The 26849-nt window shown below is 37.9% G+C and overlaps 1 protein-coding gene across 5 annotated transcripts in view; it reads right to left on the bottom strand.

Annotated features, from left to right (window-relative positions):
- DPYD (dihydropyrimidine dehydrogenase) overlaps positions 1-26849 on the bottom strand; it is a 353872-nt gene that overhangs the window by 127402 nt on the left and 199621 nt on the right. For all 5 annotated transcript variants that reach the window (XM_032117755.1, XM_032117757.1, XM_032117758.1 and 2 more), the window contains one exon: positions 6615-6779. In XM_032117755.1, coding sequence (XP_031973646.1) covers positions 6615-6779 — 165 coding nt within the window. The remainder of the gene's footprint in view (positions 1-6614; positions 6780-26849) is intronic.

The following is a 26849-nucleotide window of genomic DNA, read 5'->3' as shown; positions in this document are numbered from 1 at the left end:
ATATAAATTTATCACTGGTTTATCCCATGTGCATACTACTTTCATTTTTTTTTCTGGCAGTTCATTGGCCAGTCACTCAGTAATGCAAGATTCTTCACAACCCTTTTATGTCAGGTCTAATCTTTATCTCCCTACATTACACACTATTATCAACAAAGTTTACATTCTTAAAATTCTCTCTCTTTTTCAGATTGTTAATAAACATTTTAAATAGCACAGAACACAGTACAGATCCCTAAAGAATTTTTCTGCAGCTCTCTATCCATGGTGAAAATTGACTATTTATTCCTTAACATTGTTTCCTATGTTTAACTGGTTATTTATTCATGTAGGTTTCTTCCTCTAATCTTATGATAACTTAATTACTTTCAAATTCTTCAGAGAAGGACCCTATCAAACACTTCTGGAAACCCAAACTCACTTTATCATCTGAGTTTCTCTTGATGTTCTCAAAGAACTTTTTTTTTTTTAGGCATAATATACTACAAAGGGGATTCTTTACTCTTTGTTTGTTTTCTTTTTACTAGCTCTATTTTTAGAACAGCTTTTACCAATTTGCATTGGATAAAAGATCTCAAGCCTGTAGTTTCCCAGATCTCTCCCAGAAAGGAGATTTTTACATTGACTCCATGTCACTTCTTTGCTACTTTTCAAGCCTGAAGCAGATCTGCTATAGCCAACATGACTATCAAAACATGCTGGTGATAGATGAGAATTTTCCTGTATTTTCTCATTTTTTTACTAACACCTAAGCCTCAAGGAGTGAAAATTTACACCACCATATTTTTTTAGCTCAGACCCATCTCTATTAATATTCAGGTCATGTGAGACTTAAGCATTTTTTATGTGTTGTGGAAGAGCCTTTCCAGAAAAATTTCCTTCCTTATAAGCAAATGTGATCTCAAAGACACAATACATCAACATTTCTGTTACCAGACTGCTCTGCTCATTGTGAAAATTGGACTTCTTGCCAAATTCCTCCTTAGACTGAACATGGAAAAAATGCATCCTGCTGGCTCACAAAGAGCTGAACCTGGATCAGGAGCAATGAGGACACCCTCAGGATGGGGAAGAGTGGAAGTTTCCCTGGAACATGCAGAGGTACATTGTCAATGTGTCTGCTGTTCTTTCTGGTCAGCTGTTTTCCTTCTCTTTTCTAAGAAGTGTTTTTCTTTATTGTTTTTCATCCTTCCTTTTTCTGGTGGTGAATGACAAAGAGAAAAAGGGAATGTGGTCATATGCTCTGAGATGTCTTCCTTTCTACCCACTGCAGAAGTCACTGGAACGGAGGAGTTACGGCCGTTCTTGTGCTCCACACTCTCTAGGGCCAAGTGATTTAGTTCCTGGACAAGGCAATCAGTGTGAGTGTCTTATTCCAACCTCACCTTCCCTCTTCAGCTAGGATTTCCTCTGATGTTAAGAGAATGGGCCTGCTTCCAGTTTTCTGTAGTGAAAGGGATCTTTTCCATATGGTGAATTTAACAACTGCTGCGTGGGTTTTTTCACCTCCTACCAAGCATCCATGACGGCTGGCTTTGGGAAGTTTAAGCTGCAGCAATAACAACTTCTGGAGCTTTTTAAACGTGATTTGTGGGCCTGAAATTCAGATAAAGCAACCCAGGTAGCTGTTCTGCACTTCTGGGAGTGTGCAGGCTTCTAGGCAGCCCAGCTTGTGGTTCTCTCCCCTTGTGCTCTGCCCTTTTCAGTTCATGTGGAGAAGCATCTGCACTTTCAGCAAGGATCCTCTGATAAGCCTGAGAATGCACAGCACATACCCTCCCCATTCAGGTGACTCTACACTGCTACCAAGTGAGGTCCCCATGGACATGGCCCTACCTGATTGTTTAGAAATGTTTTAGTCCAAGTTTGTAGATACTGAGCTTGTCAAGAAGCACGCGATTTATCATACAGTAGGTATTTGGAGTAGAAAGTATCATTTCTCTGTGATGGAAAGGTAAAGCTATCTATACTAGCCCTAGGAAGAGCAAAACTATTACTTTTTATAACCCGAAGCAAGTCCATGACTGGTATTGCAAAATGCAAATACTATGTACAACATCCCACAGGCCTCTAAATATCCATTAAAAGCAAAAGCTATAATAATACCTGCAAAATTAAACAAATTATTCCTAATACCTCTAGTGAGAAATCCAACTTTGACCTTCTCACAGCAAAACTGTGAGGTCTATGATTCCTCTGTATCTTAAAAAGTTTTCTACCTAATGTCCCTTAATTTTAAGTCTCAAAGGAGATCTACAGCAATTTTAGATATTCTGGTCAATTCCTCTCAGTAACCAGATGACAGGGTCTACTATTAGTGCAGACTTAGCAAGGAAAAAGGTTTATATAAACAGATAAATGCTGGTCCCAGTCTATAGACAAAACCCGTTCTTAAAACCCAAGCAGGTCCAACATATAAGATTGAAATATAGGACACCACTTCAGGGATCACACTGGCAAACCCATTAAACCTCCCCATGTAAACTATCCAAATAACTGTTGCAAGTCTATTTCTATTCACCTTATAACTTCATATTTTTCAACATTGCATGTTTCTGCACCAAAATTTATTTATAGGAGCAATGCACTCATATATGCCTGTTAAGACTGCATTTTTCTTCCTCTGTAGCCCCTTATCTTAAACCAAGAACACACAAACACCAAATCCAAACAAAAACCAGCAGCCTTATTTCATACTTCTGTGGTAGAAAAAAAATTCATAATATAAAAACTTATTACACCATTCCAAGAGATTAAAAAAACCCCCAAACAAATCCAAAAAATCAAAAGCCAACAAAACCCCCACAATGCTACAAAGAAGTTGGTTACCAGCCTGGGATCCAGAGATCTGTTCTCACACACTCTCTAGCATGGCTACTCCCAACAGGTGCTCCTGGGACATTCTGAACAAAATGTTGAACAAAAATACATCTTTAACAGTTTCAGCCTTGAAAAGCTGCTCTCTGCTGAGTAACTGTCAGAGAGACTGTCAGCAACATTCTGCAAGCAGCAGAACAAACATTAAGACAAGAGTTTTCAGCTTAGTTTGGGGGTCCATGAGTACTAATGTTTCTAGCAGAAGAGGTTTCTCAATTCAACGCATCATGACACTGCTATCTGAATCACAGATTCAGTGTCACAGCTGACAATCTGGTATCCTATGTACATTCCCTAGAGTCATGCAGAAGATCAAACTAATTTGTGTTGAGCTAGGAGGCCAAAAACTTACTTTTAAGACTTCAGTATACTAACATAGAAATACTAAAAAAATATTCAATTTGGCGTCTTCTTCCAAGATCCCAGTTCTTTCTTGTGGTACAAAGTTCTCAGAAATTTTCTTGTTTGTGATGGACTTCTCTTAGTCTGGTAGGGAATGACATTTCCCCTTCAATCTATTTTATGAAGTGTCCTGTCAAAGCCCTTATTTGTATTGCTGTGACCTCCTGCGCATACTCAGGCCCAAACTAATTTGCATATTGAGGTTTTTAATTGATTTGCTTACCTTATTACCATCTACAGGGCACCAATTACAGGAAGGTGTAGAAAGACTACTTAGCAACTGTGTTCATCACCCTCTAAGTGAAACCTTGGTACACATTTTCTGCAGAGAAGTATTTTAGTGTTTTCAAACCTTGCTCTTCTCAAGCTTGTTCTCCTCAGTGCAAACGCTGAAGAGATTACAGCTCCTTGCTTTACCAGCTCACCAAGACATACTGCCACCACCAGTATTCACAGCTCCCAGCACAGATAATGGCCAGATTGTAGCTATTGTCAAGTATGTGAATATAAGATTTTAGCAGTAAGTTCTCCCCCCAGGCTTTTAATCTTTTTTTTTTTAACTTTCTCAGCCACTTCCCAATGATTAAATTTTGTAGACATTTGCTAATGTAAAACTGATTGTTTTTTTCCCGCACAGTTTTCATTCCTGTTCATATCATTAGGTGAGTTCTACTCAGCTAAATTCGTATTTCCTAGGTAAATTAATTTCTTGAATATACCATAAACTGTCATTTTTCCAGCCACATTTTGGCTGAAAAGTACACCAACACACCACATAATCAGGTATCTCCTTGGTGAATAAAATATGAGAGTGGGACTTGTTGTGACATTAGTGTTAGTTCTTTTACCCCACTAACTAAAGCACTTTAACCACTGCGCATCCCAGTTATGGCCTAGTCATGAACTGACAACTTTATGCATTTCACACCTGTGGTAGGGTGACCCCAGTAAGCAGCTTTTGATAATACTTCACCAGCTAACATAAAAAATCCAGACACCTTCTGCTTTTTCCTCTGCTTGGACCCTTACAATATTTTATTCACTGCCAGTGGAACTGAAGCAAGTTCCTGGTGGTGGCAGCTTTTCCCTCATCCACTTGAAGTGGATTTGGGGTTGAAGGGAGAAGCTAATAGGAGACCAGGAAAAACTGCCAGGCAGAGAATATTTGCAAGCTACATGCAAGAATCAGGAGACAGAAGAAACAAAGAATGAGGCTACCCACTACAGAGGTGGAGACAGCACAAGGGAGATGCTAGTTCCTGATTTATAGAGGCAACATGTCACAGTTAAGTGACACTGCCCACTGAGCTGTGACTGGTGGTCCTCTTTTGCATAACCCATTGCAAAATTCAGTTTACATCCTAGCCTCTGTTGGGGGAATTTAGCTGCCCTTTATGGTTTGCTTCTTCCCAATGGCACAAGATAGAATGCTGTTGTGGGATCATCTTCTAGTGAGGTGCCTATTTTGCTCGCATCCTTTTCATCTGTAACATAAATCTTACTCTAACTAACTTGTATTTCACAGTAAAAGTAATTATGTGTAAGTTCTGATTGGCTTTTAAAATTTGCCTTAGTAAGATAAGGTTTTTTTACTGCAATCACTTGTATCCTCATCTGTTTGGCCTTCATTTGAGCAGAAAATGTCATTCTTTGGTTGTTAATTAAGTTCACGCGAACAGTTCTCAGAAACTGGTTTTGGTTTTAACAAAACACACAAAGCTAAAAAAGCCTTTCTAGAGGAGTGAACAGCAATTGGGTGAAGAAAATTCTGCAAGCTGTAATTATATAGAATATCTCAAAATAAACACCAAGAGACTTCTCCTCAGTGAACAAAATTCTGGTTTCAGTTAGCAACAAATTTACCATTATAATTATATGACAGTTCTTAGATGAGTTCACAGGCGTGTTTTAAAAATCCCTGTAAGCAATGCCAAGGTCTACTGCTGGGTGCAGCTTCCCCTATGCCCACGCAGGTGTTACCAGCCTCAAAGATGCCACAGTAGCAGCCATAGTCAATGTGCAGAAACAGAATTCACATTCTCAAAGTAATAAATCACATATAATGAGGGATGATCAGAGGATGTTCACCCCAGGAACTCTGGAAGAGTGGGACTCCCTCATCCCACACACAATGCTAGGTCTCAGAAAATTCAAATCTTCCTTTTGAAATGCTGCTAGTGCTTTTCCTCACAGAAGAGAATGGTTTGATCTCAAGCATAAAGTGTTGTGAGGGATTTTTGGTGAAGACTGCAGTGGGATAGCATTCCCACAGCAGAAATGGCCAACAGTCTGCCTGCATGCAATACCCAGGACTTTCACTTAAAGGATGTTAAAATCAAAATCAGGGAATGGGATATTAGCTTTTGGTTCATGCTTTCATTATGATGAAGCTCAGTCACAGTTAATAAAATGACAAGAATCTCAGCAGAGAAACACAGTCCATCCACAGTGAAGTAGGATATTAAACATGCATTACTTTTACTATCAATATGAAATGTTTAAACACTTTTATACTTGCTGATGTGCACATTTAAACACCAGGAATAAGAAAAAACCCTTGATTATCTTCATGTCATAATATATTTAGGAATGTTCACTTATTTTGCTTATAGCTGAACCATGGAGGTAATAACTTCAAGACAGAAGACATGCAGGCTCTGGGATTTCAAGTTCTATCCATTCAAGATGATGACTGAGGAGAATTTTACTTTCTACCTCGTTGTCCTTATTCACAAGAACAGTAGCTGAAAACCATTTATGCCAGCTAGCTGGTGTCATTGCTCCCAACCATGATTACTGTCTTTGAGACAGATACTCCCCAGAGCCAAACAAGCTCTAACAAAACTCTATCCTTGTAGTGAAGTTAACTTTAAGTATTGGGGTTTTTTCACCAAGAGCACTCAATTGCTTATAAAAATCCCATAAGCATCTTACACATCTGGATTAAGAATGAAAAGAACACATTCATTTCATGATCAAATTCAATTCACAGTAACAAATCTTATTATAAATTACATATGACCTTAAATACAAAATTATTCACAACAGAACTGCCAAGCATCCACACTGGATCAACTCTTTTCCTTGATAGTATCTATTTGAAACTAAACACCAGCCTAACTAAAAAATCATGATTGTCCTCTACGTAACAGCAATTTCACAGAATTTTCTGTCATAAATAATATTTGGATGGGCTTTTCTGGTTTTTAACAATGTACCTGTATGTCAGTAAAGCAATTTGCATTCTATTGAATAAATACTATGTGTTTCCACAGATCTGTAAACTAGAGATTCCAAGTAAGTATGTTGCATCTTTATGACTGAGTGGCACTTACGTGGTTTGGAAAGTCAGCCTTCAGTTCAGTAATGCTTTTACACCAATATGCTGCTGTTTTCTCGCTGATCAGTTCAATGTTTAGGAAAGAGCCTTGGCCTGGGCCATACAGAGGACCTGAAGTAGTTCCACGCACAATCCTTGGAGAAACATTGGTCACAATATCCTGCAAAACAGCAAATTCTTTCAGACGGATTTTGCAAAGTGAGGTGTGTGTTGATGATACATATTATATAATATAAGCTAAAACGTAACAGGTATGTTAAAGATCTACTACTATTATGAGTAAAAGCTACAAATATTGGGCAGTTCCCTATATTAGAAGATTCTCCAATTAAATTCTTTACACCGGGGGAGAAAAATGTTTGCTCTGTGTGTGAAATGGTATGATAACCATGAAGAAAATGCCAATATGGAATACCTAAGAACAGCCATACAAAATATCATTCAAATAGTGCCTCTGTGTTGGGCATACAAGACCTTGTGTAGAAACCTGTGTGGGCCTCAGTCTATTGCCCCCAAAGGTGATCAAAGTTCATGTCCTACACTCACAGGTGAAGCTCAGAGAGGTGCAGCTCACCAGCCTCTCTGCTGCAAAGGCAGGGCCCAGGCACGAGCAAAAGTACAGCAATACATCAAACTTCACAAGTAAAACCGTATGATTAAAAGAGATAAAAATCAAAACATAAAACACAAAAATACTGAAAATAAAGATTAGTATTGTAAAGTATGACATTTCTGAAGGTCAATGTGAGGTTAGCAAACAATTTTGAAACATACACTAAACACACAAAATGTTGACTTGTTTAGTAGTCCTAATTAAGCTACGATGTCACCAGATCTATATTAACAAAGAACCGTAAATTCTGACATTACTTAAAACTAAAGAGAAACATAGATGGCAAAATGTTCCTTTTGCCAATTTCCAATTAAAAATAATTTTGAGTAAAGGTCATTTATTTACAAACGTATCAGAATTATTTGTTTAAGTACCCCTCCTAACCATCTTGTCATTTTTAGTGAGATAACATGAACCTCTATTAGTATATAGCAATTAAGGTAAATTTACATATTTTAATTAAGAAGCATCCCATATAAAACAATTAGGGTAATAGGCATACTAACTGGATTTCATAACATTTGGACGTTTTTCCAGCTAGATAGACAGGAAACCTTAATTAGCATTAATTAGCACTGATCTGCATATGTTTGATAAGGCATACCCTTGCCACAAAAGATTATTTATTCCTGAATCTGCCAAATGCTGCAGTTACAGAGGATAAAGGGACTTTTCTTCACATTGTATGTAAATTTGAGGCAATCTTAATTTGCTTATAAAATTGAATTAATAAAGTTGAATTATTATACAGTAAATACGCACTAATATTTTATATTGATAGATAATTATATGTCCATTTTCATACGTAAAAGTCATACAAGGTAATCTCACCAGTTCATCTATTTTCAGACCTAGTAAGTCTGGAACATGGACCCCACATTAATGCCCATTTTTCCTATTATAATATTTTCCCTTCATTGCAAAAGCTTCACCTCCTTCTCAACAGTTATGTTATATTTTCAGAAAAAAATAATTCAGAACACTTTCTGAATTTATGCAAACCAAAACCATACAGAAAAATGCACTTCCCTCGCTCCCTAAACAAATTACAAAAATTGAAGTTTATGCAGAAGAACCATTTACATCAGTTTGCTCCACATTATTCTCTTGAGCATTTCGCTTCTTTTAAATTGCCTCAGAGGAGCTTGTGCTTTGACTTCATCGTAGAAAGCTGTTCATGCACACTGGCCACCACCTCCTGTGAGGAAACACGCAGCCGGTGACTGGCAGTGCGACCTGAGTCCTTCAGGCACAGGGTGCACGTGGGCACGTGCAGCTGGCAGTGACCTTGACCACGCTGCAAGCAACCACGGGCTGCCTTCTCCCCTGCTCCAGAGCAGTCAGCAGCTACATAGCCACTGTAGCATGGCACTAAGCCTGAGCTAACAGCCTGTCTGCTGGTGGGAATAAACTCCTGGGTTTAGTGCAAATTATGATCACATGTGTGGTCTGACTTCCATTTTGCGGCTCACTTGTGTGCATGTTTGCCAGATAATGCTTAGAGCCACTGATGGTACCGTTTGTTATCTCACTCTGCACAAGCCTTGGTGTTCTTCCACTCACTTTCATTTTACTATAGGTAAGAATTCAAAGACTGAGATACTACTGCCTAGATTATACCTCTTGTGGGCCTCTCTCCAAGCCTCTGTCTGCCTCCATGCAAAAGCACTCTGAAGTTTTCCTGTCTGCCTTGGGTCTCCAGGCAATCTCTTCTCCCTTCTATAGAGACCCCTGCACAGACCCTGCAACTGCTGCTGAAGCCACATGGCTTTGACACACTCTTTCCCAGAACTCAGTTATAGTCAACATCTGAGTGACAACTTCTCTCTCCAGGACCCCACAGAGTTGAATCAGAGAATGCACAGACTTTGCAAACTGTCTCAAAAGCAGACATTCTTCACTTTAATGACCACAAGAGATACACAGAGCTATGTGAAATAGTAAACACACATACATCTCTCTGCCTACATTTCCTCACTGCTGAATTTTCCTTGAGATTTTGTGAGATCCCTTTTGGTGCTCAGGGACCTTTTTCCTCCCATTCCCCAGCAGCACAGACATCGGTTTCTTCCAATGAAGAAGCAGCTTCACTGCCTCCCTACTGCCTCTGTGTCACAAGACCTCTTTGGTGTGTCCATGCATCACTTTATCTTTCCTGACCAAGCTGTTTCTGCTTCCAAAAATCCTTCCTGGCTTTGAAATCCAAACATTACCACCTGGCTGCTTTGTCTTGGCTCCTCCTGGGAGGAATATGGTGTCCTTATTTAAGATCTCGTTCCTCATTTGCCCCTCATAGTTAAGAGTTAAACTAGATGGAAAGAGTCTGTAATGACTGACACTCTGGCACTCCTCCTGTCTCTCGTTAGCACATGACAGCCCCAGACACTGGGAGACTCACAGTTCATGGAAACAAAATGGAATTTATAACTTATGTGATCATTCACAGAATCTGTCTATGTACATACAGAATAAAATCACACAAGTGACAGAATAGAAAATTGTCTCTTTGAGATGAGTGTGAAATACCTACACTTGAGGAACTTGCCTTACCAACCTCTTCATCTTTTGTCTCCTGCCACGGCTATGAGAAAGCTGAACAAGGAAAGAGTTGGGCAAAGGATCTATTGGCTGGGCTTAGCCAACTTCATGGCCCTTGGTCTTAGGAATGAATTTTACACAGTACCACAGGTACTGTGTTTCACTAAAACAGGAAATCCTGGTGGCTAGCCAATCGCTATTGCTGTCTCCAAAACCAGCAGATAAGGGCAGAGCAGCTGAAGTAGGCCTTGTGCTCCAGTCCACGGGGTTTGTGACAAACCACCTGCTGGTGTTTTAATTGAACACTGACTTCTCCTGTTTGTAGGAATTGTGAGGCCAAATGCCGGCACTGATAATTCCTTTTCTTTTCTGAAACGCCAGATTTTCCTTTTATCCCGACTATGCACACAACCCTTTTATTGTTAATAAAAATTACTGTGTGCCTAAAAAGCCACAACAGAACTGACATAAGAAGCCTGACAAGAAGTACTTCAGGGTTTGAACCTCAAAACTTTATCGGTTCTAAACAAAGAGATGATCTGAGCGATGAGCTGGTCTGATTCCTGCATGCAGATGAGAGGAGAGGTCCACATACAGGAATAGAAGAATGTCCCCAGTGCCCAAAACAAATCAAGGATCTAACTCCCCCATTCAATGAAGACAATGTATGGTCCTTGAGAAAAACAGCACTTTCACGTACTCTGAAGACCAAGGACAGAAGACTTTTAACAAAGAGCTAGGGGAGAACAAAGCTTCTATCTTTCCACACTAAAAAACAAAGCCATGGGGGGGAAAAAAAAAAAAGAAAAAAAAAAAAGAAGAAAAAGTAATTGGTAAAGATAACAGAAAATACCACACAAAATTACTCTCTTTCATGGGGAAGTATTGAAATATTGAAATTCAATGTGGATTTGGGGATTAAGGAAACTGTATTCAGTACTAGATTACAGCAAAACAACCTGTTTTGGAGTTAATGTAAAAGAAGAGAAACAGTGACAACAAATAGAATCAAGGGCCAACCGTGAATCATGAATATTTCAGTTACTGAATTTCTTTCATTGCCTCAAAAGCTTATTCATTTCTCCAGGAGAGCACTGCAGAAACAATCACACTAATCCTGCAAATACCTCTAGTTCAGGACATCACCAAAGAAAGTGGTGTGACAAAGATAAAAGCGCTAATATCCTGCTGCTTTTTGGATTCCCCTCTTCTGCGTATGACCAATTCTGGTATTCTAGTAACCTGAGACTGAGTTAATTTGCATTACACATATATTTCTGTTCCTGTTGATTAATTAATTAACACACTGAAAAGACGACCCAAGGCATTGATCAGGCCCCATTTGTGCTAATAATCTCTGAACTCTGCAATCAGATCATTGAATTCTAAACTACTTAAGTCTAATGGGCTGGGAGATTTGAGGCAACATTTTAAAGATAAAGTCCAGACACTGAGCAGCTTTTAGTCAGCTAAATTTAAATAAGGGCATGTATCAATATATCAGTCCCTACCTTACTAGTAATTCTGAAATTTGTTTTGCTTCACACTGTCTACATTTGCAATTGGTAATTGCCACAGATTTTTGTGTTGTAAAATTGCAACCATGCTGTCTATAATGACCAATGAAAGCAGGACTGCAGGGGCATTTCAAGTTTTAGGGCATCCAAAGGGTTGTTGGGCGCAGTGCTAGATCATGCGATAAGTACATCCATTGTGTGTTTCTCCTAAACCAATCAGCAGAGAAATAATTCACATTGTGAATATTAACATTGTCATCTGAGGGCATGGAAGTTAATGACACGTAGAAATTAATCAAGCCATTTGCCTCTCTCTCAGAATTATTGTTTTAAGGGAACCAAGAAGATAGCACTTCATTAACTGAGTTCACTTTTTATTTCATAATCATGTCCCTCAGAAACTAAAAAAAAAGGGTAAAAAAAAAAAAAAAAAAAGTATTTGGAGAAAAGCACGTTAAGAGGCCAGTTGCAGAAAAGCAGTCTCCCAAGAGGTATGCCACCTCATGCCTGTTCAGTTGATGTAGTTATACTAGGCAAATACAATAAAAGATATATAACAAAAATAACCAAGAGAATAAATCTGTATGATTTTTCCTATCAAAGTTCTAATGTGTTTCTATTGATTTGCAGAGCTCAAAACATTCTTTTTCTGACCAATTTTTTTCAAAATATTTCAGCTAACAGTACATTAATGAACACTTGAAATAACAGGGCTGCTGTGGGGAAAAGAGGGGTAAAATTAAAGAAAACTGGAAAGTTACAAAAATTGCAGTTAATGTACATGCTAAGGGGGATGAAACGGAATATGGAGAGGAGTGGAAAATTACAGGCACAGTTATAACAGTATGGAAAATTATAGGGAGAAAATGTGGTTGCTACTTCCTGGATGGAATACAGTCAACATACCCAACTTCCCCCACACAATACATGCTCCACCCAAACATAAAAAATAGTATAAAAGTAAGTTAAAATTGGGGAGAAGATAGGGAAGACTCCATCACACCTTCAGCTGAAGGGAGCCATCTTCTCACCTGTAGGGATGCCTATTGGGTAAGAACTGTACTTTTATGTACACTGATTATCTCAAGCTAGCTTTTGTTAGGAATTAGAGCTTATCCATATATTGCTTTGAATACAATCTTGCAGCCAGATACTATCACCAGCCATCTTTGAACTTTAACCTGTCACAATCTTCTATTACATTAATAAAGAATGCTATTCTGTAAACTGTTAGTGGGAGTTCTTCAAGGGCACTGGCAGCTGCTGGCAGTGGGTCATATACTCAATTGTGGAGCCCCAGGAAGGGCTGTCTCTCATGCTGTCAGTGTGTGACCCTGAACATGTCAGTGGAGCTGCCCTCTGATCCAGTGACTGCTCAGTGAAGGGTCCCCGTAATGGGACACTGACAGACCGGGCAGGCACCAGGCTGTCAGCTTTCCTGGGACACTGACAGACTAATCAAAACACAAAGGGGTTGAGAAAAATCACCCCTTTCACATGACAGTTGTTTAAGAGAACACCTGGGCATTTTTATTCTGGATATGGAAAGAAAATAAATTAATTGTAGCTTTAATTAATATATTAAGCAACTGTACAACTATTCACTCCTGAAATACAGCTGTTCTGCAATGTAAATGGCTGACGCACAATTAAGGTTTCAAATAAGATTTTTGGATTTTAAAAATACATTTAATCATACTATAACAGGTGCTTTCTTCACTCTGAGAGACACAGAGAACTTGCCTTGCAGCATTGACCCCCAAAGTCAATGAAAGTCACTTCATACTTCAAATTAAGCTTTTCTCAGCTTTAACATATGAAAGCAGATAGGAATTAGTGACCATTGTCAGTTTCTTTTCATTAGTATGAGAAAAAAAGATTAAACACAATGAGCAGATTACTATTTCTAACAAAGTTAATTTATTTGACCTTTCTTTCTTCTAGGAAAGGAGGGCGTTATACTTGCCAAGTGGAGTATGCATCTGTACGTTCCTGGGGCTGCTGCTCACTAAACGTCAATGTGAGCACCAAAGCAGCCGCAATGGCCTCTTTGTGAAGGAGAGATCTAAATAAATACCTTATTATGGTAATTTTAGTCCAGTATGTCAAAACAGCACACCTGAAGTTAGTACACAGTAAACTGCAATGTGAAAAACCAGGTCAAACGTAAGTTTCTACCTTACTATGTTCAATACACCACCTTCTTTAACTGAATAACAAAGTACAGTAGCTGAAATATGCAGTTATTTAACCAAATTATGATGTGCTTTTCTCTCCAACATTTCAAAAATATATCCAAAAGGTTGTATAGACTTCAAAATCTAGTGTGTGTGAAATGTTTTTAGAGCTTATTTTCTAAATGCTTTAATCAACCCCCCAACATCAAGATTCAGTTTTCCCTAATTACAGTAGAACTTTATTACAATTTCACCTACATGAAAATATGGAGGAGACATTGCCTTTTTCTGCCTAATATCGCAGTGAAAGCATTCTGGAAATCTGGCTCACTGCTGTTTGCACACCCTCATAGATACGAATGGCATTACAGACTTATGTCCTCGTAATTCCCTGCCAACTCTCACTCAAGGTCTTGTGATGATTTGCCTCTTCTGTGACTCAGCTGTCTAGCCAGACTGTGTCTAGTATCACCCCTTCTGGAGTTTTAACCATCCACAAAAGGCAAGTGAAACCTGAAGCAACAATACCACTGCACACAGCACTGTTCCTATACAACCTTTCTGACTGCTTCCTCCCCTCCTCTCCATCAGAACTGAGACATACTACATCTCTGCAGGGTTTCTTTCATGAGGCCCAAAGCACTGACTTGCTCTCCTGAATTTCCCCAAGTCAGACTTTTTTTCCAGCTGAACTGGAAGATAAATGCTCAGCAAGGACCTCTACAAACACAAAACCATTCCAACAGTTACAACTGTGAAGACTTGATCTAGCAGAGCAGGATTTTTGCAAAACATGGGAAGATTTAGTGGCTCATGGAGAAAGGCAGGAAAATTTGCTTATGATTTCTGCCCAAGGAGGTTTGATGTAGCCACTGGCAGGCACCTTCCAGTGCACAAACCACTGCTATGTTGCACGCAATGCTGCCTGTTGAATTTGTAACACCTGCATTCAGCATTTTTTTAGTGAGACTTTATTCTTCCCATATGAGCACAAAACCTCATCCATGTTGCTTCCTTACTCTCTCCTTCTTTTCCCCTCAGTGCACACAGAGGCATTTTTTAAAAATGAAAACCACCTTGACAGAAAAACTTATCTCAGAACTTCCCACCATGCAGAAACTGCTCTAATCTCTCCACCACCAGGTATGAGAAATAAAGTACCATAAAAACACCTCTTTTTTTTCATTGCTTTGTCTACATCTAGCCCTCTCTCTCCTCTTCATTGCTCTCCTTTTCTTGAAGACAGATAGTATATCATGATAATATGATGTAAAATAATTATTTTTAAGTTATTTCACCAAAATTAGAACTGAATTTAAAAATATATTACTTCCTCAGCCTTCCAGCATTTTTCACATTGTTGATTTAAAGCATAAGTGTTCTGATCTCTCCACCAGTACGGAACACATCTTGAAAAGGAACCTTGCTGTAACTTACAAATTGTGCTTCTGCAGCTTTTACATACAAGATCTATTATGCTACAGAGGGGAAAAGGATACCTTAAAAATATTCTTATCTGTCTTTTGATGTCTGTCCTGTGTTTGCAAAAATGAAAGTGCCCAAATCTGTACTTATATTTCAGAAGTCTGGAACACAAACAGCGCTTGTAAATCTTCCTTAATATCCTACTTTATTTCTTGACTGAATAAGCTGAGTTATGCATACTATTTTTTAAAAATAATAGACCATTACCTCATAAATGCTTTTACAACATTAAACTATTGCATTTGTGTTTATTAAACCAATTTAACACTACAGCTTCAGTAAGTAAGCTGGCTTTCCAAATCACAAAGTTAGCACAGAAAACTGCAGCCCCTCAAGGGAAAAAGCAGCGCGTCAGGACTTTGGAGAAAAACTGCTGAACCACTCATATTGTGTGAAAGACAAATGACAAGTAAGAGGTTTAGTTACCACATATTTGATGTTTTTCTATACTGTCTCATTAGTGCTTTAAGATTTAACCATGAGAACGCATGAGAAACTTCAAAATTTACAGACACCGAACTTCATTTCTACCTAAGCTGTTATCATTGCTGCTTGCTCAGCACACCTTCCTTACTAATGCAATTCCCAGACAGAAGGCCTTCAGTACGATAACTTGTGATGAAGACAGCAAAATCCCAAGCTCTTTAGATAATCTTACTAGATCAGTGTATTAAAAAAAAAAAATTTGCTCTCTTTACGTGAGAATAATTGTGGAACAATCCCATCCCCACTGTAAGTCAAACAGAAATGGTTTGCTGCCCTTGCTTAAAACAACAGCCATCCCCCAAACTTTGTTCATTCAGACATGACAGTTCATCTAGAAGTTGCAATATTATAAACTTAAGCTTCCTAAAACAATAAAACAGGAGGTTCAAATACAATACAAATTATGAGCAGAAGTAAAAAAAAATAGAATAAAAAATATAATATTTGTGTCAGATCAACAAATTTTTTCTAGTTGAGTTGTATATTTCATAAGAAAATGAAGTATTTGATCTTTGCTGACAATTACATTTGCTTGAGCGGTTTCAAGACACCCCACTTTTTACAACAGAAGGCCACATTGCTTTAAAATTAAAGCATTTAATTTTTTTCTCTTTTTTTACATATTTGCTTGTTTTCTAGGCATTAGAATATAAGGGCACTTTTACTGTAATTACAAAAGATAATTTTTAAAATGTATTATTTCCTACAGCACTTTGTCTTGACAAACAATTACTAGATATCACGTTCAACAGAATACAAAAAGCAATTTCTATCACAAGGTTAAAATTAGTCTTTGAACAAAAGATGCTTTCAAAGCAAATCCAAATTCTCATCAGCTTTATATCAGTTTCTCTGTGAGAGACAGAGAAGTGAGGGATGGAAAGAAGAGAAAGAAAAAAAAACCCTGAAGGACATTTGAAAAATTTCCTGCTAATGTTCAGTGTGAGCACACATTTTATCAGCTTTCTGATAAAGGTCTAAGCAGAAGGACATGATTAAATTTCTGCTGTCAAACTGTATTGTGGTCAAAAACTACACCCATCAAAGAAGAGAGAAGTAGAACTTACAATTCTTGCAAGAAAGTTGTATCTGTATGCAGATATTCACTTTTGGATCTGTTTTTGCAGTTCGGGGTTATTGGTTGGATTTGATGATCCTAAGGGTCTTTGCCAACCTAAATGATTCTATAATTGTTGAGTCTTGGTGTTTTGATATAGAAAACTACCTAATCAACAAATGGTTGCTTTAGCTGACTGATGAGAAAAATGTTCAGTAATTGCCTTAAAACATTAATTAATTTTCAGTAAGAGGTCACAAGAACAGAAAACTACAATGCAAATGATGCAATGCTAACCATTTGAGGAGAAGAGAATGGAATAAAATAGCAGTACATGGGTAAATAAAATACCTGCACTGATTGCAACTTTTGATCTGTATCCCAAACTGAAATTTCTGTGCCATGGGTTTTAAGGACCTATGTACCTTCACAAAGGTGGAAAATTAATGCATAATAACTGAAATACAGTACTTCAGTCTATAATGCTTACCCTTGGGACTACAGTGGATTTAGATCATAAAAACTTAGCTTGCCTTAACAGATTAATTATTTTACAGACATCTAAAAATATTAGTCCATTTTCAGTTGTTAGAGAATATCATCCTCTAACCAGTGGTCAAAACTTGATGAGATGTAAATGTACTTAATTGACCAAATAAAGGAGCAGCAATTCTTAAGACTTCTTTCTAGAAGAGTGCTATTGAATGGCCCCATGAAATGGGAATGAAAAGGCACTTTTAAAGAAGTGTGAGTCGAAGAAAATCAGGGAGGAACCAACATAGGGAAGAACCCTTAAAAAAAATAAGATCCAGGAAGGAGAAGGAAGAATTTGCATTAAATATTATATACATTATGTATTTGTATCAGGAAGTTTGAAAGAGTCACTAAAGGGAGACATGCTTACAAGGAGAATACAAATTCTCTTCTTGTACTTGATGGGGACACCAAATTAATATCATTTTTTCAAACATCATCATTAGACAAAACTCAATGTTAGTTTCTATAACATTGTTTTCTAATTGCTAAAGAAAATACTGTAGGAAGGCAATAGGGCAACATCAGTATCGGGAGGTTCCTTACAGGATGACCTAGAAGCCAAGACACACAAGACCACAGAATGAGCTTCTCTGGAAGAAAAATAGAAGAGAATTGCAGTTCATCTCATAATTCTAACACAGCAATACTAATGGCTGCTAATTAGGCATGTAACTTCACACTGGAAAAAGCACAGAGGTAACTATTTATCTAAGAGACAATACTACATGGATTAAAAAAGCTCCTGTCAACAACTCTGGACACCTGTACCAAGCTCATTTATTGCCTAATTAAATATTAACATGTCCTGATAGAATCTGTGGTATAATTTTAATTACTGTTTTCTCACAGGGAAGCCATATAATCAATGTATTTCTAGCTGTTCCTAGAGGCTGTTTTGTAAAACTCCATTAGTAAATTGTGAACCATCACTAAAATATTTTCCTCCAGATTTCTCTAAGTAAATCAAGACTATTATATTCTCCTAGGAGGAGGGGAGACTAGATGCCTACCTTCAGGGGAAAAATAAATGATTTCTTCAATAATCAAGAATAAAAATCTTTTAACTACAGTCCTATTTAAAGACTTGTTAAAATTCTTGCACAAAGAATCAACATCAGGGAGTTACAGATCACCAAAGTTATATTTAAATTTATGTATAATCCAAAATATTTTTATTGCTGGATTGAGTAATTAGGATGAGAGTCACATTACTTCCTTCAAGCATGTATTTAAATTTTCTGCTGGGGATGAATTGCAAATACTGAGGTACGTCTTGAACCTACTTTCGTATTTTCTTTTTCCATTAGGATTAAGGATGCTAAGTACTATAAGCATTGATTAACATTTGTGTGTATTTAGGATTGAGAAATGCAAGGACAATATAGATTCTATTTGGGATGCTATTTAAATAGCTACGTATGTAACTTTCAAAGTATCAATTCTCCAGGTAGCATTAAACAATTTCAAGTCATAGAAAAAGAGGTACAGGGAAGATGGAAGTATCTAAAGGAATATTTTGCTTTGCATTCCAATGATGATCTAGCCATAGATTACTACTTTGATAACTGAGCTCTTAAACATTAACTTTGTTTTGAACATACTCCTTTTATCTTTTTCTATGTAAAAGTCCTCTGGAAGCCAAAGGGTCTTTTGTAAGAGCAGGGATTTCAAGGCTAAGCCACAGTCTCAGAGCCTCATTATACAGAGATCTGGATACAAAAATCATGGGGATAAACAAACCATGAAAATATCAGTTCCTGTGAATTTTAACTCAGCATTTGAGCATCTTGTAAGAGATTCAAACCAATTTTAATTCAGCACTACATTTTAGACAGGATCTTTAAAATAGATTTTGATTTTTGCTGGAGGCCTCATCTACCTTAAAATTCATGAAAAAACCCTAGCATTTTCCTCTTTGTATTGACTACAGAGTAAGGAACCACGTAAGAATATTGCATGCAAACTGTTAGATTTTATGTTCATAGACATAAAAGTAGTTGAACTACTTTTCGTAACAGGTTTAAGCTAAAAAAAGGAAAAACCAAATAACTTACAACATTCTTTCAAAATTACTTTTCTGTGAATCAACTTGCAAGGAATCTCAACTCTTGCACTGCAAATAAAACTATCATCCTGAATTAATTACCATTTTTGTAATGACTAATGGGTTTTTTCTGACCCCCTGAATCATGGAACAAACTCTGCTGGCATATTTTGATTGATAAGCATGCTGTACTTCCCTAGCAGGACGGCTCATACAGAACCTGGGGTAGGATGTAAACATCCCAGGGAGTGCATTTGGAAATGCAAATCCTGGGTGGACCAAGCTCAGGAAGGGTAGAACAAGCATACCCGGGTCCGTCATTGGGAGATCTGAGCTCCTCTGAGAGCACCGTGTGATCATCCATCAGTCATCACAAGGGTACCACACATGGGCTCAATAATCTAGACAGAAATGGCTTTTTCCACTTGAGAGCTTCAAAGTGGAGATTTCCTGCCTGATGGGCTGATTCTGCTTTTCCAGACTGAGCTCTTAATAAATAAACATTCAGTGTTTGCAGATGTTATACCCTCTCTGACAGGCAGAAATCCATGTAGAGAAGTGCTGAAGTGCACATAGAATTTTTATGCCAAAGGACAAGCTCTGTTTCCCATCTGCTTGTGGCAGATTGTCGGGGTTTGACGCAGACACAGAGGCCCCATCTCCAGTCTGGTTTTCCTCTACATTCACCTGAAGTTTTCATAGCAGTAGCTTAGTCAATGCCTATTAACTTTTTTAAATGCCCATGAAAAATGACACATTCTATTGGCTTTTAAAAATCCACCCTGTGGGACATAAAGCACAAATTTAATACAGCAAAAAGATCAAAGCTCATTAAAATATTCTTGTAAGAACTCAAAGCAGCCATGATACATGGAAATTCCTAGCAGGACCATTCTCCTGTTTACCACCAAGGAAAAACAGTATTCTAAGCTAAGCATGTCCTTTTTCATCAAATGTATAACAAGTCCCAAACCCCAGCCCTCTCTGGAGTCATTGCTCAGGTCTGTCAGTTAAGTAAATATGCTCATCAGAGGATCTAGCAGGCACACACAGATAAGGTAGATATGAAGTCCATTCCCCCTGAAATCAATAGGAAGATGGTTGTTAGACACTATAATTGAGTTAGGGTTTCATTTGGGAATCTGTTGTAAATGTTCCCACACTTACTGCCACAGGGGTGCAAGAAAGTATATGACAGCTGGGGCTGGATCTCTGGCACCGTTAATGGCACAGCCAGCTGAGACCTCCTACAAAAGGCTTGTACATGCTCAAAACTGGAATACTAAGAGTAAGTCTGTCCTGAGCTAGAGAGGGCAGAACACAGGGATTGCCTTTGCCTCCGTCTTCCTACTATGGAACCGTGGAGTTTAAAGCACAGCTCACTGCAAAACTTCACTAAGAAACAGGATATATCCATTACTTCCACGTGCCAGATCACAGGAGCAATCTCACTCCAAGGGCAGTGAAGCCAAGTTTGCATCAGGGCCAAGGAGAGCTCCACAACACCGACACCCAGCATTACCTCATACACCCAGGAATTACCGAGGCTCTTCTCAGCCCAAAGCTTATCCCCACGTATGGAGACTCATCTATACAGCATAGTCTATGCTCAATTAATGTGCAAAACAATTAAGTATATAGGCAGGCATAGACTGCACATTTCTGGTTTTGGAGGCATTACAGGTCTGGATTTTTACACCTCTGCTATTTTAGACAGCCTTCCCCTAGCGCAGCCAGTACTACAGGGCAGGGCAGACTTCCTTGCTGCACACCTAGAACAGGACGGATAAAACTGTTCTGTACACACACTAGTACAGCAGGAACTCATGGGATTTAAAGGGGATTTTGGAAACTACAATGCAAAACACTGTAGTGCAGATCCCAAGAGGATCAACAAAATCTGACAAATTCTTAAACTACACTCACAGAAACTAGTTATTGTAGGATTGTATTGTAGTTGTAGCGTTATTTTAAGATGGAAACCAATTGGGCATTACATAAACTCTTTATGCCATACATCTTCTCACAACTTATATTCATATATTTTAGTTTTATTTAAACATATATGCCATATATATACTAATATGCAAAACAAATTGCATAATTTTTAAATTTGCATAATCCATACTTTAGTGAAGTTTTTTTTGCTTTTTTTTTAGTTTTGGTACTCTTTAAACCATAGCCTCCTTAAGGCAAAAAACCTGTTTAAAATCTGACTCACACCATTATTCTGTGATATTTAGTGTCATTAGTGGAAATAACCCTTCTTAACTGGGCCCATTCCTGCAATTAATTTAGTTTACACAGTTCCCATCAACCCCAATATTCATTTCAATATGGCTTCACCACCAGATCTGAGCCTTACTAAAGTAATACCATTTTTACTTTTTTTCCCCCTGTGACTAGAAGGGTTCTGAGAATGGCTAATTTCCTAAACACTGCATGTGTACAACCACCAATAACCCAGCCTTTGTGAAAGAGAGTGAGTGCCGCTTCTACTGCAGTTGTTTAAAAGTGACTTCTCTCTCACTACAGCCATTCTATTCTGCAGCAACGTAATGATCTATTTGTGAAAATACATGCACCTACTTCTTATTTACACATACTGGATTTTATACCACGAATCCACCTAATTTTAATTATGCATCATTGCCTAGCGATACAGGAAACAGAGCTCCCCCATCTCAATTGTGAACACTAGCATCTCAAAAGATTTTTTCTTTTTTAAGTGAAGATAAGTTACTGCATTAAAAATAAATGAGGTATTTTTTGTCAGTTGATTGGACACTGAGTACGCATAATAAATCACGAGGAGCATTGTACGCTGGTCTACGCGCTAACCTTGAGCTGCAGTTTATCTATTGCCTGCAATTCAGGAGACAATAAGGTATTTTACCCAATCAGCTGAAAGAACTCAAAAGACTGAAATGGCTTTGAAATACACAGGCTTTTAGATATCAAATTACCTCTGGAACCCTCTACCCTGAAGTAACTCAAACAAAACCCATTTGAAATACTGCTTCAATATTCAAAAAAATCAATAATTTAAACCACAGGTTGAACATTTTTACTGCTTCCACTGCAGACTGTCGTTTTTTGAAATGAAAATGCTAACGGCACCAAAGGGGAAAGCTCCAGCCAGCAGAGATATGAGTGTACAGGCGTGGATTGGCTGGAAACGTTGGCTTACTTTTCCTCCCCCAGTTACGTTTACATAAGATCTCTCAAAATAAACAACTCTCATTTCCACCACTTGGAAAAAAAATGTTTTTCTTTGTTGCACTTGATGTTTCTGTCCCTGAGAGCTCAGCTATATCAAGACACTTCACTGTAAATACACGTGCTGAATACAAGTGCTACATCCTCAATTACGCTATTAAGTCATATTATTTTGTATGTAACAGGCACTAACATCATGGCTTTGAATACCAGCAAGCACACTGTGAACTCTTGAGTAATAGACAGAAAAGCAGGAATTTGAGTGATGTTGTGTTCCAACATTTACAGTAGGAACAGGAAGCAGTCCAGCGCATGTTGCAAAAGCCAAGCACCTATGGATGGTCCACTGCCCATGATACCAGCTCAGTTAGGCAGAGAAATGGCTGGCTGGAAAAAGTTTTCTTAAAAGACAAGGAGAACACATGAGGAGGAGACCTGGTAGGAATGCGAACCCTTGAACATAATTGAAGCAAGCTAGACATGGAGGATGTTGGACAAAGAATCTCCTCTGCATAAATTTGACCACCAGATTTAATTTTAAGAGAGTTTGAAATACGTCACTCTCTTTCTGTAGAAACTGTTATTTTTTGGTCATTTAAAACCTCATTAAATCCTTGCACTCTCTGGAACTAATTTTTTAAAATTATGTTAAAGAAGGAATGAAAGAAATACAAAAAACACCACCAAAAAGCAAGGAAATAAACAGCACAAGACAGAGCTTATATATCTACAGGTACATAACTCCCAACACACAGTAAGAACAATTTTTGCTACGGTAGCAAAGCATCACTTTTAGTATTGTAGAGAGGGGCATAAGAAAGAATTCATAAGATTGATGGTCCTTAGTTTATCATTTTAATACTTTACTCTCAGATATATTCTTACTCTCTCTCTCATACATTTTTAGAGCCTTGTCTAACCATAGTGTTAAAATAGAAATGAAAATGTAAATTATATTATGAGAGTAAAGTTGCTCAAGTAAAGAAAACCATGTACTTGGATATATACAGTATTATTGTAAAGTGAAGATTAAATTGGCATTGCTGTTTCTAGAAAAAGAAATTATAATATACTATTATGAATTTTCTGGCTGATAGATTTGTTCCAGTTTAACCAAGATAAATGCAGATTTTTAGCCTAGAAGAAATGAAAAAAGAAATGTGACACTCAAAAATACATACTCCAAAAATTTGGACATGGACTCCAATATTCTGTTCTTCTTAAGGGCAAAAATCGTTTCTGGGTATCAAACAAAAAAATCCATGGATGTCAACAGAGAAATTCATCTGAGTTTGACTATATCCAGAATATAGGAAAATAAAATTTTGTTTATTTATGTGTTCGAGACCTGCATTACCTCCATGTGAAATCACCTATTCCAGGTACTCCTGTCAGTCTTTAAAATATACCTCCTACACAAGAGCAGCCATCAACTGACCTTCTGAGAACACTGTTCTTGGCAGCAGTATAAACTTAAACAGAATAATAAAAAACCAGTAGTAACTAGAAACCCAGTATTCATCCTTTCCTCAATTCTTGCAAAGTTAGGGAGGAAAAACAAGCTCTCTGAGTTTGTGCTGCAGTTAAGGGATTTGGGCTGTTACAGATCACCCTGGGCAGGAGCTCCAAGCACGTGCAACAACAGTGTTCTGTGAACTGCCAGCATCTCCTTCCGCTCCCCAAACAGGCAGTATGGGCTGGGGGCAGTTTTGATTCCCCTTGCAGAATTCAAGCCATGAAGTTTGTCACCACTAACAATATTTGGGTAGATTGAAGACCCAGTCCAATATAGCATGAGCTGGCAGTAGGTTAATCTTGAAATATAAAGCATGGATACTCATTGCAAAGCTTGTATTCAGAAAACAAAAGGGGTGTAGGCTTCTGGCTCTTGTCTGTTCTTGCAGCTACAGCCTGGAATGGAACTACATCCCTCAGCCAGAAGGACCGATAATTCTCTTGCTGTAGCCTCTGGAAGTTTTCTCTAATGATCCCAGCATCGCTCCTATCTTGTCTGGATTGACTTCTGCTCAGTGTGCTTTCAACCATGCCCCAGTCTCCCACAAACACTGAACAATGCAATCAGCTGCTCCAGCTATATCAGCTGAGAGTTATAAAGCTGAGTTTCAACATATTGAAAACACTTCAGTCAATGTCACTTTACTAAACGTTCTCTATGGCTTGATATACACATTAAATAAAAGGGTGCAAACAGGAACCCTCCTGAACTGCACAGGGAGAGAACTATCACAGGCAATAAAGCTGAACACAACGCCGACACCGCGCCGACAGCGTGCTCCTCTCACTCCATTGTTTAAGCATGAGGCTTGAAAACAGACAAGGAAGATGCTTTGGGACACACTGCATTAGGGAAATTTGGGAAATGCTCCCAATTTTGATAGATTCCACAGTCATATAAGATAGAGCAATAACTGCAGATGAAAAAAATTGGTACATTTAAAAAAAACTATTTCTAAAATAAGTTGGCTATTGATGCTGTTTAACAGCAGCATTATTGCCACACAATTTTTATTACAGATCGTGATATTGCAATAGGGCTTTACATACCTACATTTAGTATACCATGTGAATTACTGGAGACATGCTTTCCTATGTTTGTGTGATTTATTAAAACATAAATCATAATAGCATGTGCCAGAAATTCCTTTTGAAGGATATAATAAGGTAACAATTATCCTCTGAACTCCTTTCTTTGTCTTCAGAGAATAAAATGCATTAGAATGTATCCATTTGCTGCCCCATGACAGAAAATGAAAGCAACTGTGATGGTTGCACCGTATGCTTTCAGTTGCAGTTGGCTGGTGAAGTGAGCTTTGTTCCTGAATATGCTGTCAGAAGCAAAAACAATAGTTTCTCCAATACTTTTAAAGAATAATCCTTAAAAACAGTAAGGAAAAATTAATTGAGGTTTGTTTTTTCATATGTGCAGACAGATGTGGAAAAACCATACATGTAAATATTTAATGCAAATTTAAAGTATATTTTATTTGAAAGAAAATTATGTACACAGGGCCTCCCTGTATGGTTTTGACTTGAATCAATGTACCTCACCTTTTTTGTTTTATGCAATAATTCATGGGATCTGATGCAGGGGAACTGTAGCATTTTCTTCTGTGGAAATACACGCAGAGGAGCAACATTACAGGTATTGTTATAATCCCCCTCAGAGCAGGTTTAAGGCCTTCTAGATTAGCCTCTGTGTGTTTGGAGTCCTGTGTCTGAAGGCTGGCACAGTGAGAACGCTCTTAGAGTACCGTGATTTTACTCAATTATTTTTGAAGGAAAAATCATAAACAAACATTCACAACATAGAGGGTGCTACATAAAGGCATTATTAACTGTGCAGGTAAGTAGAAGCAGCAAGATCACAGGATACGATTGGCTTTATTAATTCAAAGAAAGTATAATTTAATCCCTCAAAGTTTGATTGTTTTGAAATTCTTTTTCTGTGGGAGAAGAAACATATATGTGCTTTAAATTTAAAAGAAAAAAATGAAAATCAACAGTTTCAGCACCAAACCAGATCTGGACTTCACTTAATTTTTCTTTTTGTTCCAGAAAGACGCTGTGTCTAAACCACATACTTCAAATGCTTAGAAGTAAAATGATGGGGACCACTGAAACAAATGTGATTTCCAAGAAACGAAGTGGACATTAAGTTTCACTTTGCTCAAGTGACATCAAAACATTCTTAACAAATAAGCACATATATACATGCACACCTTCTTTGGTTTAGCTCATGATGTACAAAGAGCTATACTTTTCATAGATCTTGCAGATACCTAACTCAAAATTACATCACAATGTCATGTGAAGACTCAATCCTGTGTTGTGCAACTCTGATTCTGCAGGATAATTACATTTGTAATTAACTTTAAGAAAGTCCACATACCATGTCATTATACCGAATGAAAAATTTAAGTCACAGCAAACTGATGTGTGGCAGAATTTGGTGTCTGTACTCCTGCGCTGTCCAGATTCTCTCTGCTTAGTATTCCTGACCATTTCCATTGCCTTTGGGTCAGAATCTGGAATCTGGATTTTTATTAATGATATTATGGTTATGTATAGTGCACACATATTTTATTCAGAGCACCACTGTGACCTGCTCATACTCTGTCACATTTAGGGATGGACACAATACTAACTAAAGTGCATTCAGAATGCCACACATGACGGTTATGATCGCTGGCAAGCATCCTTATTAACAGCTATACTTTTTCAACAACAACACACATACAGCATATCCCTGGAAACAGGATCACTTTGGGACTCCACTAAATAGATCAAAATACCATAATTACTGCCATGGTCAAGTCACACAGTTTGGTGAAGTTCTCTGTACATGAGAATTTTGATACCCTGTGTTTATCTAAAGTTCAAACTGACTAAAATATAAGAGCACATGTCACTGCTTTTCTAATATCACACGCTTAAGCCTTATTTTATTTACAGCTTCCAGCAGCTTTCAGCTCAATTCCTCGTTGTGCTGGCTGCCACGTAGCTGGAGAAGGCTAACAAACCCCTGCGTGTTCACAT

Source organism: Corvus moneduloides, chromosome 9 (genome assembly GCF_009650955.1).
Source record: "Corvus moneduloides isolate bCorMon1 chromosome 9, bCorMon1.pri, whole genome shotgun sequence".
Lineage (NCBI taxonomy): Eukaryota > Metazoa > Chordata > Aves > Passeriformes > Corvidae > Corvus > Corvus moneduloides.
The sequence above is the reverse complement of the archived record's forward strand: the minus strand, read 5'-3'. Positions and strand labels throughout refer to the sequence as shown.